At 43.4% G+C, this 14,083-nt stretch overlaps 1 protein-coding gene across 2 annotated transcripts in view; it reads left to right on the forward strand.

Moving 5' to 3' along the window:
* The window catches only part of SV2B (synaptic vesicle glycoprotein 2B), a 75,498-nt gene that overhangs the window by 40,488 nt on the left and 20,927 nt on the right, over positions 1-14,083 (forward strand). For both annotated transcript variants that reach the window (XM_080395204.1, XM_080395205.1), the window contains one exon: positions 5,577-6,463. In XM_080395204.1, coding sequence (XP_080251330.1) covers positions 5,947-6,463 — 517 coding nt within the window. In that variant the 5' untranslated portion in view covers positions 5,577-5,946. The remainder of the gene's footprint in view (positions 1-5,576; positions 6,464-14,083) is intronic.

The following is a 14,083-nucleotide window of genomic DNA, read 5'->3' on the forward strand; positions in this document are numbered from 1 at the left end:
TACTGCTCATCTCTCTTCTGGATGTTGAATTGTGTGGCTGCAGCAGCAAGGTTAATGGTAGCAAAAGAAGAATAACCAGAGCCCTTTTCTGCCTCATGGCACAGAAGTCAGATACTTTTAGTCATATGCATATAACTAGCGAGATTACTTTTCCTATATTATATTTGTTTATATTGCCTTCTTAAACATGCACCCTGGACATCACACCCACAGTAAAATTGGAGAGTTTCTGATGCAGTTTTTGTTGATAAGAAAACGCCAGTTTTTGAAAACCTGAATTTTTTAGGTGAAAAAAATACAGTATCAACAAACGTTTCTAATAAAAAATGGATCAAGCAACTGACACACTGGCATTTCCTAAATTAAATGTTTGTTTTTCAGTTAGAAAGAGCTCTCCATGCACCTGCCTTTTTTTTGTGCCAATGAAAAGGGCAACCTTTTACCATAAAAGATGAAACATTTTAAACTGACTTGATGTGAAAGTATTATTTTTGTGACTTATGGAGTTGTAAACTAATTATTATTTTTTTTAATTATTATTATTATTATTATTTATACTGGTTGGAAAGAGAGGAAGTTTCAAAACTCTCCTGAGAGAAAATAGCAGTTTTCTTGGTTTAAAAAAAAGGCTCAGCTGTGAAGCAGGGAGCACAGGGGCCTCTTTTCTCCAATTTCTGGTTTATTTAGGCTTTTGAGGATATAAATTGCCATCTATTCATATAGCTACAGCTGCAAGGGGGTTGAGTGATTGATCTGCAATTCACCCCAGAGGAAGCCGAAAAGCCAAGGGATGGACCCGGGGATGCAGCACAGAGCTGCGTCTCAGGCACTGCAGCACTGTACCTCCATCTAGCAACACGGTGATCAGACACTGCTACAGTACTCAGTCTGTCTAATAATATTTATGCAATTGCTGGCTGCCTGAAATCCAGGATACGGGTCCCCTGGGAGCTGTGAGTTGTTAAGCATCTCAAAAATCTGGTCCTTCGTGTGTACAGATGCATTCATTAATTGCATCCTCACTAAAAGTCTGGGGTTGGAAACTCACAAAAACTATCCACACCTTTCCTTTCTTCTTTCAGTGGGGAAAATTTCCTCTCAGGATTTTTTTTACAGTCAGCTTTGTGACTGCAGAGTGTCCTTATGGTCACTGTAGGATCTGGGCATCTTCCCGTTACTGCCAGCAGAAAGCAGCTCTGGGAGTGAGGATGTTTTGCTAGAGGACTTGTCCTTCAGGCGTAATATTAAACATCTTTGCCATCTGTTTTACACAGATTATTCTGTGAATGCTAAAGATCACTTGAAAGCATTCTTATAGTGTCCCTGTACTGCTCCTTATCCTTAGCATTCACATAACCTCTCCCTTCAGCTGTTGTCTTTGAGTGTTTTCCCTTTACTGAGCATGCAAAGTCAAAGAGAAGGATCTGGAAGTCAGCTCATCGCCTTGCCCCTCTCCCTACTGCATATACACAAGCACCCACGGCTCCCTTCAGCTCTGGCTCCCGCAGAGCAACAACCTTACTCTCTTTACTTTTCCAGAAACTCCATCAAGCCCCAAGGTTCAAAACATTTCATCAGAAATCACCTCTCCATAGCTGCCCTGCTTACTAATTTGCCATAAGGTCTGTTCTCTGCAGGAGCTGAGCTCTCCAGCAAACCCTGGGCTCTCCATGTAGTGCAAGGAACTCACCCCTCTGTGCATCCCCTCCAAGCTCTGCCGCCCTTCAGCTGACAGTTCATCACCTGAGCCTGCCGGGCACCTCCCTTATATGCCCTTTCACAGGGGCAAAAGCAGGTGTTAAGCTCTCTACTTAAAGGTTCCTTTTCCTAGAGTAGATACCATCTCTATTACGAGTATATCCCAGACTTTAGGTTACTATTTTAAGTTTCAGAGCTCAAAAGGCTGAATTGCTGGCTAAGTATGCAACATCTGAGCTGAGGAAAGAGCTAAAGAGTGCTAGAAAACTGCAGGGTGAATAGTGTGTATTAAAGAGTTGCTATTAGATAAATATATAAATAAAACAAATGTGCAAGACACAGGACTAAGTGAAGGATGCTTGCTAGCATCAAGGTAACTGATGAGCTAGACTGGTGAGGAAAGACGTTTAAGCAGAATATAGAGGAAAAGCCGTAGTGCAAAAATTACTCAGAGGGGGGAAAAAGCAAGATAATGTATTGAGGAATAAGTACTGTGCTATGGAGAATTACAAGAAGCAGAAAGAAACTGTATTCCCAGGTATAAGATGTTTCTGTGCCCAAAGCTCAGTTTAATGGGCTACTTTGGGGAGGCCCAGGATGAGGCTTCCCTGGCTCTGCCGCTCCCTCCCCTGCAGATTCCTGCCTTATGGAGCTTCAAACCTGCTGCACGTTTGTCTTGCTTGCATGTCTCAGCAAGGTAGCTGCCAGTTTAAAAGGGTCCAAAGCTGTAATAGAATTATAAAACCATTTATGTTGGAAAAGATCTTTGAGATCATTGAGTCCAACCATTAACCCTGCCAAGGCCACCACTAAACAAATCCCTAAGCACCGCATCTACAACCTTTTAAACACCTTCAGGGATGGTGACTCCACCACCTCCCTGGGCAGCCTGTCCCAGTGCTTGACTATCCTTTGAGTGAAGAAATTTTTCCTGACACCCAATCCAAACGTCCCCGGGGGCAACGTGGGGCTGTTTCCTCTTGTCCTGTTGCTTCTTACTTGGGAGAAGAGACCGGCCCCCACCTCGCTAGAATAAGCTCGATGTGATGTGTATATTTGTCTCAAGCTCTCATGCATCACTGTGAAGGGTAATTATAGCGATCCAAGTCTGCAATCTTTATGAGAAGTCATGATTTCACATCTAAATGCTAAATGGGGCTGCTAATATGAGTGAGTGCAGCTCAGCTTGAGTGAAAGGGTGTTAAAGAATCAGGTCTAGAGTGAATCAGCCTGTGCATATGTGGCAACGAAAGGAAACGCGTAGTATGAAGTGTCAAAGTAATGTATTCAAGAGTCCTAAGTTACAGCCTGCTTCTGAGCACTGCCCCTTCTAGGGTGATCCCAGAAAATATCCATCCTACAAACTGGATGGGAACCCAGTGGCTATTATTTGCCATGACCTTTTTTTTTTTTTCCTGAATTACACCCTCTTCCTGACACAGGTGGCTCTCACTGGTCTATGACACTTGTCAGCTCATGCCATTGTTTCCCATGCAGCCCAAGAAGTAAGTGAACCCATACAGTAAATAAAAACATGTGTACCAGCAAAAGAACAATCAGGGATGCTTCAATAGGTATTTTCTAAGTTTGTGATCTTCTTTGTTCCTGTTATTGTGGGAGACAAAGAGCCCAGCTTCCATCCTTGCAGCTTTTTAACAGAGAACAAAAAGATTTCCAGCACTTGCTCTTCAAGAACATACTTTTACCTTTTGGAAAAGTAGGTGTCAGGCTAGGGGTAGGGTCTGTGGAGACCCTCAATCTGATCGGTTAACTGTTATTGATCATCAATTTTATTATTATTTCATTTCCTGAGATGAGTTTTCAATGCACTTCTGTAGCAACCAGGGAGGGACAAACACGGAGAGGTCACTGTGTCCTGCTCCAACCTTTGTGGTCGCTTTGAAACATGACCTGCCAACACGTGATATTTAAAGACTTCCAAAGCAAGGCCTAATGTTTCTTAGCACATATTATTCTTTCTTTTTCTTCTTCTTTTTTTTTTTTTTTTGTTTTTTCTTTTAAAGAAAGGCTCTTTCCCTAGCTTGTTCAAAAGAAAATATGTCTGTGGAACTACATTTTTACTGCCTTGGAGAACATGATGTGCATTCATGACACAAGTCTTTGTGTAATCAGGAAAGTTGCTTCAAGACTGGGAGCTTCTGAGAATCCAAAGTACTCTTGGATTTTTTAACCATCATCAGTGACACTCCAGCACTGAAACAAGAGCTGTAGAACCCACTCAGGTACTTCTGATGGCTCCCCTGCGCAGTAACACCTCTACTGGGGATGTAAATACTTCTCTCTACTGGTGCCTGCACTCTATCTCCTGATCTTTCTAACCTGATCAGAGTGTCTTTAGGATTATTATTTTTTTTTTTTTTACTTTATTGATCGCTCTCTCTCAGCTCTGGAAGAATGCCCTGCTGCTTTTCTAACTTCATGCCAAATGTATTGTGTGATTCAGCATAAAGAAAGAGAAGCGGAAACACATTGAATGCAGTGACAAATGGCAAGAGGGATCAGAGAAAAGGAGGATGCTCTGGCAGGGCCTGCAGAGGCTGTGTCATAATTACGTGCCATAAATATACAGGTAGCTAAATCAATATGCAGGAGAAGCTTTTATGAAGTTTCTTGGGGCAGTTCCCATGAGCAGCATAGGCAAGGCACGGCCATGACTCCAGGCAAAGAAGTCCAGCCTCTGCTCTTCCCTTATCCTGGCAGCTGGGCTGCCACAAAAGCATTTGCAGGAGTGATGCCCTTCTGAGCATTTTGTAAGATTGCTTCTACTGAATTTCTCCTCTAAAGTAATTTTATCTGCATGTTGTTTAAAGCCATACTGTCTGCCAAATAAGATGCTGAAGTGCAGAGGTAGCGCCGGTATTTACAGTGTGTGCATTTGTGTACACTTCCATAGGTCCACTGACTGTGTGACACCCACATATACACAGACATGTGCCTGCCCATGCCATTTCATAGCTCATTTACACTTTATTTAGGCAAGTAACTCAAAGCTTGAAGCTAAGTCCACATTTTGTGCATGCCTACGCTGTGCTGGCACCTTCAGCGTGACTCTGCTCAGTTTCCCACGTGAGTCTCTTTTCAAACTCCTTGTCTACAGCTGCGTGCAGCAACAAATGCAGAGGAACACTGGAGAGCCAGCTGGCTGAAAACCACTTGAAAAATAATGGAAACCAGGTGTCCAAAATGAGAATACGTTTAGATGTGACTTGGATTCCCTTGGTTTTCCCTGCAGAGAGCAGTGATTCTATATTAGCTTTGTTTTTTTGCTCTCTGTGAAAATCATCCTTCGTTGATGGTTAGATATGGGAAGAACAGAGCTTGGTGTGACTTTCAGTGACTTTATCTTGGCAGACACTGCGTGCTAGTTGTACATCTGTCATACAGACGGAGAGACACTAGGGAAAAAAAGAAGCTGTTAAATAAAATTAAGTTTGAGATCTGGATGAAAAAGAAAACCAAGCTCATATTTTGTGTCATGATGATGTTAGCCAGTTGTAGGTACCAGGGATAAGTGTGTTCTGGGTAGATGGACAGAAACACATTTAACAACCTGACAATTCCTGCAACCCAGCCCAGTACAGTTCTGCCCCCTGCAGAAACCAGGACCACATGTGGGAGGCAGGACTTTGGGAATGACAGAAATTGGGACCACACATTACATTCTGCTTTAGGTTCCTGCTTGGTAAGTTTTAATGCTTTTGAGTTTTGATGATGCAAAAACATTCCTCAAACACTCTGTTGCCATTTTTTTTTTTTCAATGGAAAAGCATGTATTCAAAACATAGGGCGTTATATCTCAATGCATGTGTGCTCGCAGACTTATTGCTTTCTTATTGCTATTGTTTCCTCCTTCTCAGGACGTGACCTTCACCGCCACAATGAATCAGAAAAAACCTGTCAAATCCTTCTAGCTGCCTGGCTGTGCAATTTGCTGTTCCCTTGCTATTCACCAGACTGCAGCTCTTCCTACCCAAAGCACAGAAGAAGCCAGCAAGTCACAAATGACAGCTGAAAAGTGAAGCATTATCAAAAACTGTGTGAGACTGTCAACGAGAAACTTTATATAGTAATTCTCCTTCTGAGCCTGGGAAACTGTGTATCCCATCAGTTGCAAAGAACATAGAGAAGATATGTTCAAGTAACCAATACCAGAAATTGCACAAATCAATATAGATATTACAGTATCTACACGCAGTGATCTAGAGCATTCAGAAATCTCCCTTCAGAATGGAGGATAGATATAAAAACACAAACCTCTATCAAGGGGGCAGGGAGGCAAACCAAGTCTCAGATGACTACAGGTACCAGGATGGTAACTACGAAGGGTATGCGCCCAATGATGGCTACTACCGTGGCGGGGATGAGCCCGCTCAGGAAGAAGATGCTCAGAGTGATGTTACAGAAGGTCATGATGAAGATGATGAGGTCTATGAGGGAGAGTACCAAGGGATCCCACACCCAGATGACATTAAAGAAAAGCAGAAGAAGCGAGCTCCTGCTGTGGCTGATGAGTACAGAGACCGTGCTGATCTTATGGCAGAGAGGATGGAGGACGAGGAGCAACTTGCTCACCAGTACGAGAACATCATTGAGGAGTGTGGCCACGGACGCTTCCAGTGGACCCTCTTCTTTGTTTTAGGGTTGGCACTGATGGCAGATGGGGTGGAAGTGTTTGTGGTTGGATTTGTTCTTCCCAGTGCTGAGAAGGATATGTGCTTATCCAGTTCAAACAAAGGGATGCTAGGTAAGTGCCACTTGTGAACAGCTATTCTAATGCAGTAGACAGTTGCTAGAGCATCTTTTTCTAGTGGCCAACTGATTTCAGGATCCTCCGATGACTCTTTTGTGTTGTATGCCATGCAGAGTCATGACTGGGTGGATCTGACTCAAGAGCAGTTTGCATGCTGCTGAGAAGGCAGCTATTCAAAAGCAGCAAAATTGCACCACATCTAAGCCCATATTATGAATGTGCTGAGGCCCCAGTACTGGTCACTGCAGGCTAGATCCGAACAAGGCAGCTCACAGTCAGCAGGTCCACGAGGCAAAACTCATAGGGATGTTCAAGTACAAATAAGTGAAAGGTCAAAGGTGGCTTTTCCTACCTGAGGATCTAGTGACTCAGATTTGACTGCTTTTAGAGACTACATCATGGTGAGAAGTCCAGACAGCAGGTACCACCCAAGCATGAGAGTTAAAGAAGACAGGGGTCTGTTTGCTCTGGATCACTTGGGTGTTACGTTGTGGTTCCTGATGCTGTCCTGCTCTCCAGTTTTCCGCTTTGCCCAGGTTACCCTTTTCTTCAGCTCAAAGTCCCAACTGGTAAATCAGCTGCACAGTTGGTTCCTTCTGCTTATTAACTTCTCGGTCAGAGCAGTTTGCTCATACATACTGCATCAGACACAGCCAGTGGAGGTTCCTCCTTAGGTTTGAGGAATGCAATTAATGTGCTGCATGGGGATTAAAGGCCAAGGCTACAGACAACATCCCTTTTGCATCACCGTTGACATCTCCCTGAGGTCAAAATAGAAAGGCTTATTTATTGGCAGTGATACTGGGTGGAAAGGTTTGGGTGACGAATTTTTTCCCTTGCACTTTATAAGCCAAAGACAGCAAAACCTCCCAGATCTCAAGAATCCAGCATGGACCGTAGCGAGAGCCAGCCATGCAACAGTACAGTGCGTCTGGAAGGAAAATAAAGTAGCTCTTGGAAGAACTGCTTTAAGAGGGGGAGAGTGTGTTTCGACGGAGATGTACCAGGGTTGTAGGGGAATCATCAGGGCCTGAAGTTCATACATGCTGGCCCAGAAGCCTTGCTTGATGCAAGGTAAATGAAGATTTTGGATTAGACCCCAGCCCTTGACTCCATTCTATCTGCATTATTTTCATGAGACAAAGGCAATAGACAATTATCTTTCTATACACCTCTCATCTTGTTTTACTGAGGTCCTAGACACTTTTCCATTTCTTCCTTTTTCTTTGAACTTGAGGATCAGGATGTTTATTTCTGTAGTTAGCTAGGTTTGTACTTAGATTTGTGCCTTTAAAGAGTTTACTAATTTCTTTTACTTCACAAGCCGCTTAAAAAATTCTAGCTTAAAATATCTCAGGTCAGGTATCTAAAAGCAAATTGCTCGCAATTGAATCCTGATTTCAAAGGGACTTCTGAATTCACCAGCTCCCTATGGGACACCAGCCTGGGTGCCTTTTCAGTGGTAAGAACGTTTTTGAAAAGCAGGTCATTTATTTTAGTGACTACATGAAAGCTGAGATTTTCTGAAACTCTGACCCCATAAATACCTATCTCTGTAGAGCTCAAGCTCTGGCAGGCACCCGAGTCAGAAAACTTCAAATGTCACAAGAAAATCTATCTTTGAAGTATTTCTGGCCCAACCACAGGTAAAAATGAACAAGAAATCTCCCCAGAGAGCTCGTTCTGCTTTCCCCAGCTCAGTATTGCAAGGCTGAAAGTTCAGGATGTTCTGATAAGCTCTGAATAAGCAAGGAGACATTTAGGTGCAGATGCAATCCCAGCTCCAGCCTCCCGCGCATTAACCGAGCTAATCTGGAATTGCTAATTAGGGGAAGAGCACTCTTTTAGCCGTCTTTCCTGCCTACTTCTAAAGACAACTTTTGAGAACCTGGTTTTGCAGAACAATTTCTTCTACCCTTAACTTGTTTGCTGATGGATCTGCTGTCAAAGGTTGTATTCATATTATTTTGTGGTTTAAATGTGAAGGGGGGAAAAAAAGAATTTTCCTAAAGGCAATAAAAGTTGATTCATCTTAATTTGAGGCAGAGAAGAAAGTAGATATTTATGGTAGCACTCAGCTGTTGCTGATCGGTATTGTACATGAGGCAGCTCTCTGATTCACTCCATCTCACTTGTTAAACGTACTTCCTGTCTGCTGGACGTTTCTCTGCTGCAGGTTTCCTCTTGGATCTGAGGTTTGTGAGATGATCCTTTGTGAAAATGAATTAGGCATGGCTAAGAAAGTCTTAGATTGCTGAGTGGTGCACTGATAGGAGCAATGAATACCCAAGGGCATCAAGAAGTGAGGGTGTGAGGAGGCTGGCGTGGGTACAGGGCTGCTGGACGGTGTAAGAGGGGAAGAGTGCAGATCTCTGGGTCTGGAGAGGGGGAGGAGGAGGAAAGCTTTCTGACAAACTAAGGGCGGCATCAGGGAGTGGAAGGTGATGGAGGTTTGGCAGGCAGCAGGGCAGTGCAGGGACACCAGGTTTCGGTGCAGACCTGCCTCCAGCGCAGCCCGGTGTCCCAAGCACTGCCCCTGCAAGAGGGTTTCATCCCTTTTCTGAGCAGCTGTGGGTACACGGCATGATAAGGGTGGACAGATATCAGCTACTGAAGGGAAAGGCTGGGGGAATGTTATTAATGGAGACAAGAACATGATCTTCCTCACAACCTTTCCTAGATTAGCTTCAACATCCATCTACCTGCAACTAGAAAAAAAGACCTAACAAAGCTCAGAGCCTCCAACACATACCCATTTCCCTTGGTGCTTCCATCCCCCAGCCGTCTATGGGTTGTGCTGTTGCACGCTTAACTTGCCGATACTCAGGGTTCAATGACATAGACTGACTCGGTGGCAATCAAAGAGCTCTTCACCTCGATTTCTGCCTCATGTGCAGTGATGATCCTGCAAAAGTGTGTCAGCACAGAATGGAGGGGTGATTAGAGAAGGCACAGCTTTCCCTCAGATTATCATGAGGTTTTATGGGAGCGGGGTTATTATCCACACGAGTTACTACCCCTTTCCTTATCCCTGTGTACCCATAGTTGTCTACAGATAAACTCATGTTTGTTCCCAAACGACCATTAATCTCAACACATTTTTGCTAAGGAAACATAATCAGGTCATCCCAGGTGGAGTTAAGGTTGCTCCTAGGCAGCTGCTAACATTTAAACACATGAGAAGGTCTCAGCCATAACAAGAGAGGCCAGGAGGGAAAAAATGGGAAAAAAGTCAGGTAAGTAATCAAACTCTTGCAGAAATAAGAAGGGACAAATAAGAGACCTAAAGTAGATGCCCCCTAAAGACTAATTCCGTGAAGCTCAGCATCTGCCAAAAGGACATTTTGCATCAAATACTCTGTATATTGCGTATTTTTCCTCCCTTGGAGAGCAAGCATGGGAAAATATCGAGCAAATTATGGCCAAATTATGCAAAAATTACAAATAAACAGATGCCCACAGTGTTTCATGAAATGTGTGAAATGAATATGACACATCTTAGAAAACGTTTACATTTTGTTCTGAAAATAAACATCTCGTCATCAGATGCAAATTAACAGCTATTTTAGCCCTAAATATCCCTAGTGGGACAAAACACATATTCGGAGGTTTTCTGTTATGTGAAATGCTATTTTAAAGATGATTAAAGTGGTATTACAAAAAAAAAAACCAAACAAAAAAACAAACCAAAAAACCCGAAACCAACCAACTGTATATATTTTAGCAGTTTGATTTCATCAGTTTTTAACGCTACTTGTTAAGAATAAATTTGGTAGCTTGTAACATTGTTTTTGCATATTCATTTGACAGATCTCCTTTACTGAGCTTTCACCAGCAGTAGTCTAATAATAATTAATTTCTTAAATTTACTGAAACAGAATATTCCTTTTCAGTATAATATATCCTGTCAGAAACAGATTTTTTTTTACTTGCTAAGCATAATCATATGAAAAATCATAAAATTTGTATTTACTTATTTGCTGAAAGGCACACAGTATCATTATTTGGAGAAATACCATATAAATGTATATCTTCAAGTGCTTTTAGTCACCTCTTAGAGAGCTAAATATCATATTTGCAAGCATAGAGCAGTGAGTGGACAGCAAGTATAAAAGACAGTGACATAGTAACGTTTTAAACTTTTTCGCATCCTGCATATGAAAAACTCCAGGCACTGTTAAAGCATCAGACTTCCCAGATCCCCAGAGCTGCAGTTGTGTTATCATCATTTCACAGTTCAGTAAACTGAGACAAGAAAATTTTTAAGGGCTTTGCCCGTAACTGCAAAACAGCCACACCAGCGCTGAGAATAAAATCGCTTTTTCAGGAACACAGCTCCCTTTCCTTTTTATGATTTCATAATAATATTTTAAGGAGAATATCATTTTACAGACTCTTAACCTTGCAATGTTAGATATAAAAAAATAGAAAAAAGATCCTATTAGTAGTTATGGAGTCAGGTAGCAATTCGAGCTTGGCTGTGTGAGTCAGGTTGAATAGGACCTGTAACAATATCCCTGCTTTGAGTTGTATGAAGACAGTGTGTATTTTATTATTGGCTGAGATAAAATCTGGCCTCAGTTTCTCATTGACCTGAATTCACCTGATATGACAGTAAATCCTAATCCCCTCGACAGAGCTCACTGGATTTTCTCCACTTCTTTTTTTTTTTTTTTTTTGATGGATAAGTGCAGGCGAGCCCAGCCATGGCTCCCTTCTTGCTCTGCCATGGCTTGGTGGTGCCGGCTTTGCACCTCCTTGCCTGGGGAGCCCCAGCACGGCAGCCAGCTATAACCTGGCGCGAACTGCCTGTGTCCACGTGCCGAGCATCAGGCACGAATCCCTGGCTGCAGATTTGCTCCTGGGCACAAACACTCCCGCAGCCCAAGGAGCATCATCACCTCGAGCAGTAGGGACATGTTAGGGGAAAAAAGGTGGGTTTGCACTTCGGGAACACCCCACACCTTGTGCAGGACCAATATGGGGATGGCTGCATCCCCGTCTATACACACTGCAGGAATTTCATCTGATGAGAGCCAGCATGAACAGGTTTTCATTTCACAGCAAAGGATTTGTTTGGCTTCCTCTGTTGAAAACTTTGCTTTAGCAGAGGGGTTGGGTGGGGAGAACCAGATGGTGCCCATGAATATTGTAGTGATGGACAAGTCCCGTGGGGGGACTGTGAAGCCGGCTGCATGTAAACAGGCACCCACGTCCTGCTGGCAGCGCCCGCAGAAGGGCTCGGTGCGCGCTGCCTCGCCAGTGCTGCGTCAGAGCGCTCGTGGATTCGTGCAGCCACCTTTGGCTGTAATGTGCAGAATCCCCTCGATCTCAGCAGCCAGATTCACCACATACCCACCCCCAGATCCCTGAAAACAGAAAGCCGCCTTTCGCATGGGTGACCCGATTCTCAGTGGCAGTCATTAGCTGTAGTTGAAGTCTCTCTTCTTGTCAGCAAGGCCAGTGCAATGAGACTGCCCCTTGATTTGATTTGCTTTTACAAAGGCAAGGAGATTCACGGGAAAGGCACTAATAATCCTACGAGGAAAAGCAGATTAGAAATTTCAGGAAGAAAGGGAAAAAGGCCACTCAGTCCTCAGCTCATCCTCTGCCGAGACTGTCCCCGGTTCTGGGACATGCCAGTCATCACTAAGGCACAAGACAGTCAGGACTGCCACTGCTTTATTCTTATTTAAATTACTTACACACAATAGGATCCTCTGCCTTGCTTTATCCATCTCCCAAATCGTCTAGACCTGACTCACAAACTTTTCTTTGTGTCCATGAAGCACACCCATGTATAACAGACTCTACACCATTAAAAGCGTTGGGATTTCATTTCTATTACAATTTGAATTGCAAGATATATAAGGCCCTAATTCTTTTCTGCTGTCCGGTGCTCCCCTTCTCCTTCTTACGCCGTAGGGCTGTACTCGTAGTGGCCTGGGCTTTGAAGGCAGGTAGGAGCATCCGTGTTCCTGTGGTTACCAGCTCCTTGCAGACCTGTTAGCAGAGGTGAGACAACGCTGTGCCGGGACCCAGGCAGGCTCCTCACCTTCCTGACAACCCCAAGGGCTCTGGGACTAATTCTTCCCATTGAGCTGGGATTTTTCTGCTCAAATTTTCCATTTATTCCATGAGTCCTTGTCCTGACATGAAAGGGATTATTTTCAGATGTGCCTCGTTTTTAACAACTTTAATCCTTTTAACTGCCAATGACAGAAATTCATGCCTGTGATGGAGATTTAGGTAAACGTTGAATTTTTTTGTTTTCTTTCTGAGGCTTTTATGAGTCTACCTTTGATTATATGGAAATAGTAAAAATACAGTTTAGGGCACACATAGCTGTACACTGTATCTGCCTTTCCTTATTCCTAGAACTTCAGCTTTTCAGCCCAAAATCCCTGCCTAACATGGAGCACACAACTTCAATGAAGGCTAATAAATTTCTTAATACGAAAATGCTGTATATGTTACCTCTTTTCCAATGGGAATAAGCCCAGTCAGTGGTCACATATTTTCCTTATAACTTCAGGATTGGGTGAGTCATGACCCCAAATTTATTCTTAGAATTTCTGCTCTTTGGTTTTCCACTGATTTTATGGGAGGCTGTTGCAGACTTTCCCCACAGGCATTCATTATACTCCATGACTCGTGGAATAGTCTGCAAGTAATGGTTTATTCAGAGATGCCCTTAACATTTCACCTAGGCAAGCACGTGTTCATCTGGAAGCTGAGCCCTGCTAGCACAGTCTAGGTCTGCCTGATCCAAACCCAAGGTTTGAAGTCAAGTTTCTGGTAGAGACCACTGTAATGCTGTGCCGTAGAACATTTGATGGACAGAAGTAACACAGTGAAAGAAATACCATTTAGTGATCACTTTTCTTGGTCTAACTCTCCTTAAAATTTCAGTTTCCTTGGTATGAGCTGGATCTCTTTCAGAGGTAATAACCATGACTGTGTTCTCCAGAAGACTCTCTCCTGCATGGAGACTAACTATTCTACTCCTCCCTGGGTCCCTGCACCTCATTGTTAATTCAGGGCACAGCAATCTGCAAAGCCTGACGTTGTTCTGCACCTTGGGTCCCAAAATCCATTAGCTGACAGTGTTCTACAGCAGCTGCCCCAAAAGTTTTAATGATATTGTCCAGAACGTGCAGTCTTCCCAGAAGACACCTCTCCATCATAATAAAGTGTTCTGTTGATTTTCTTCAGCCCTGAAGTACACATTTCCATAACTGGGATCTTTCCCCTCAGAAACTGGCTAAGCAGACAGTCTCTGATCATCTGTGAGGTTTCCTTTACTACAGATTTTAATTCTTTTAAATTTCTGGGGGACAATGGATCCAGTGGTTTATCACATACAATAACCAATTAGGGCCACATCCTCTGAGTTCGTGACACTAACAGCTCTGCTGTGTTTTATGTTGCTCATTCTTTGATGGGTGGTGTGTTGCAGAGCTATAATCCTCCCTTCCATCACAGGTTTGAGGTCCTCAGTCAGAATCTGCAGGGGTTTGTCCACAAAAGCTGCTCCACTCCACTGCTTGGTGCTTGGTTTCAAACACTGCCACATCTCATGCTAAGCCCCCTCTTGCCCTGGCCGGAGAGCTG

This window comes from Falco punctatus (assembly GCF_963210335.1).
Source record: "Falco punctatus genome assembly, chromosome: 7".
In the NCBI taxonomy this organism is placed as follows: Eukaryota; Metazoa; Chordata; class Aves; order Falconiformes; family Falconidae; genus Falco; species Falco punctatus.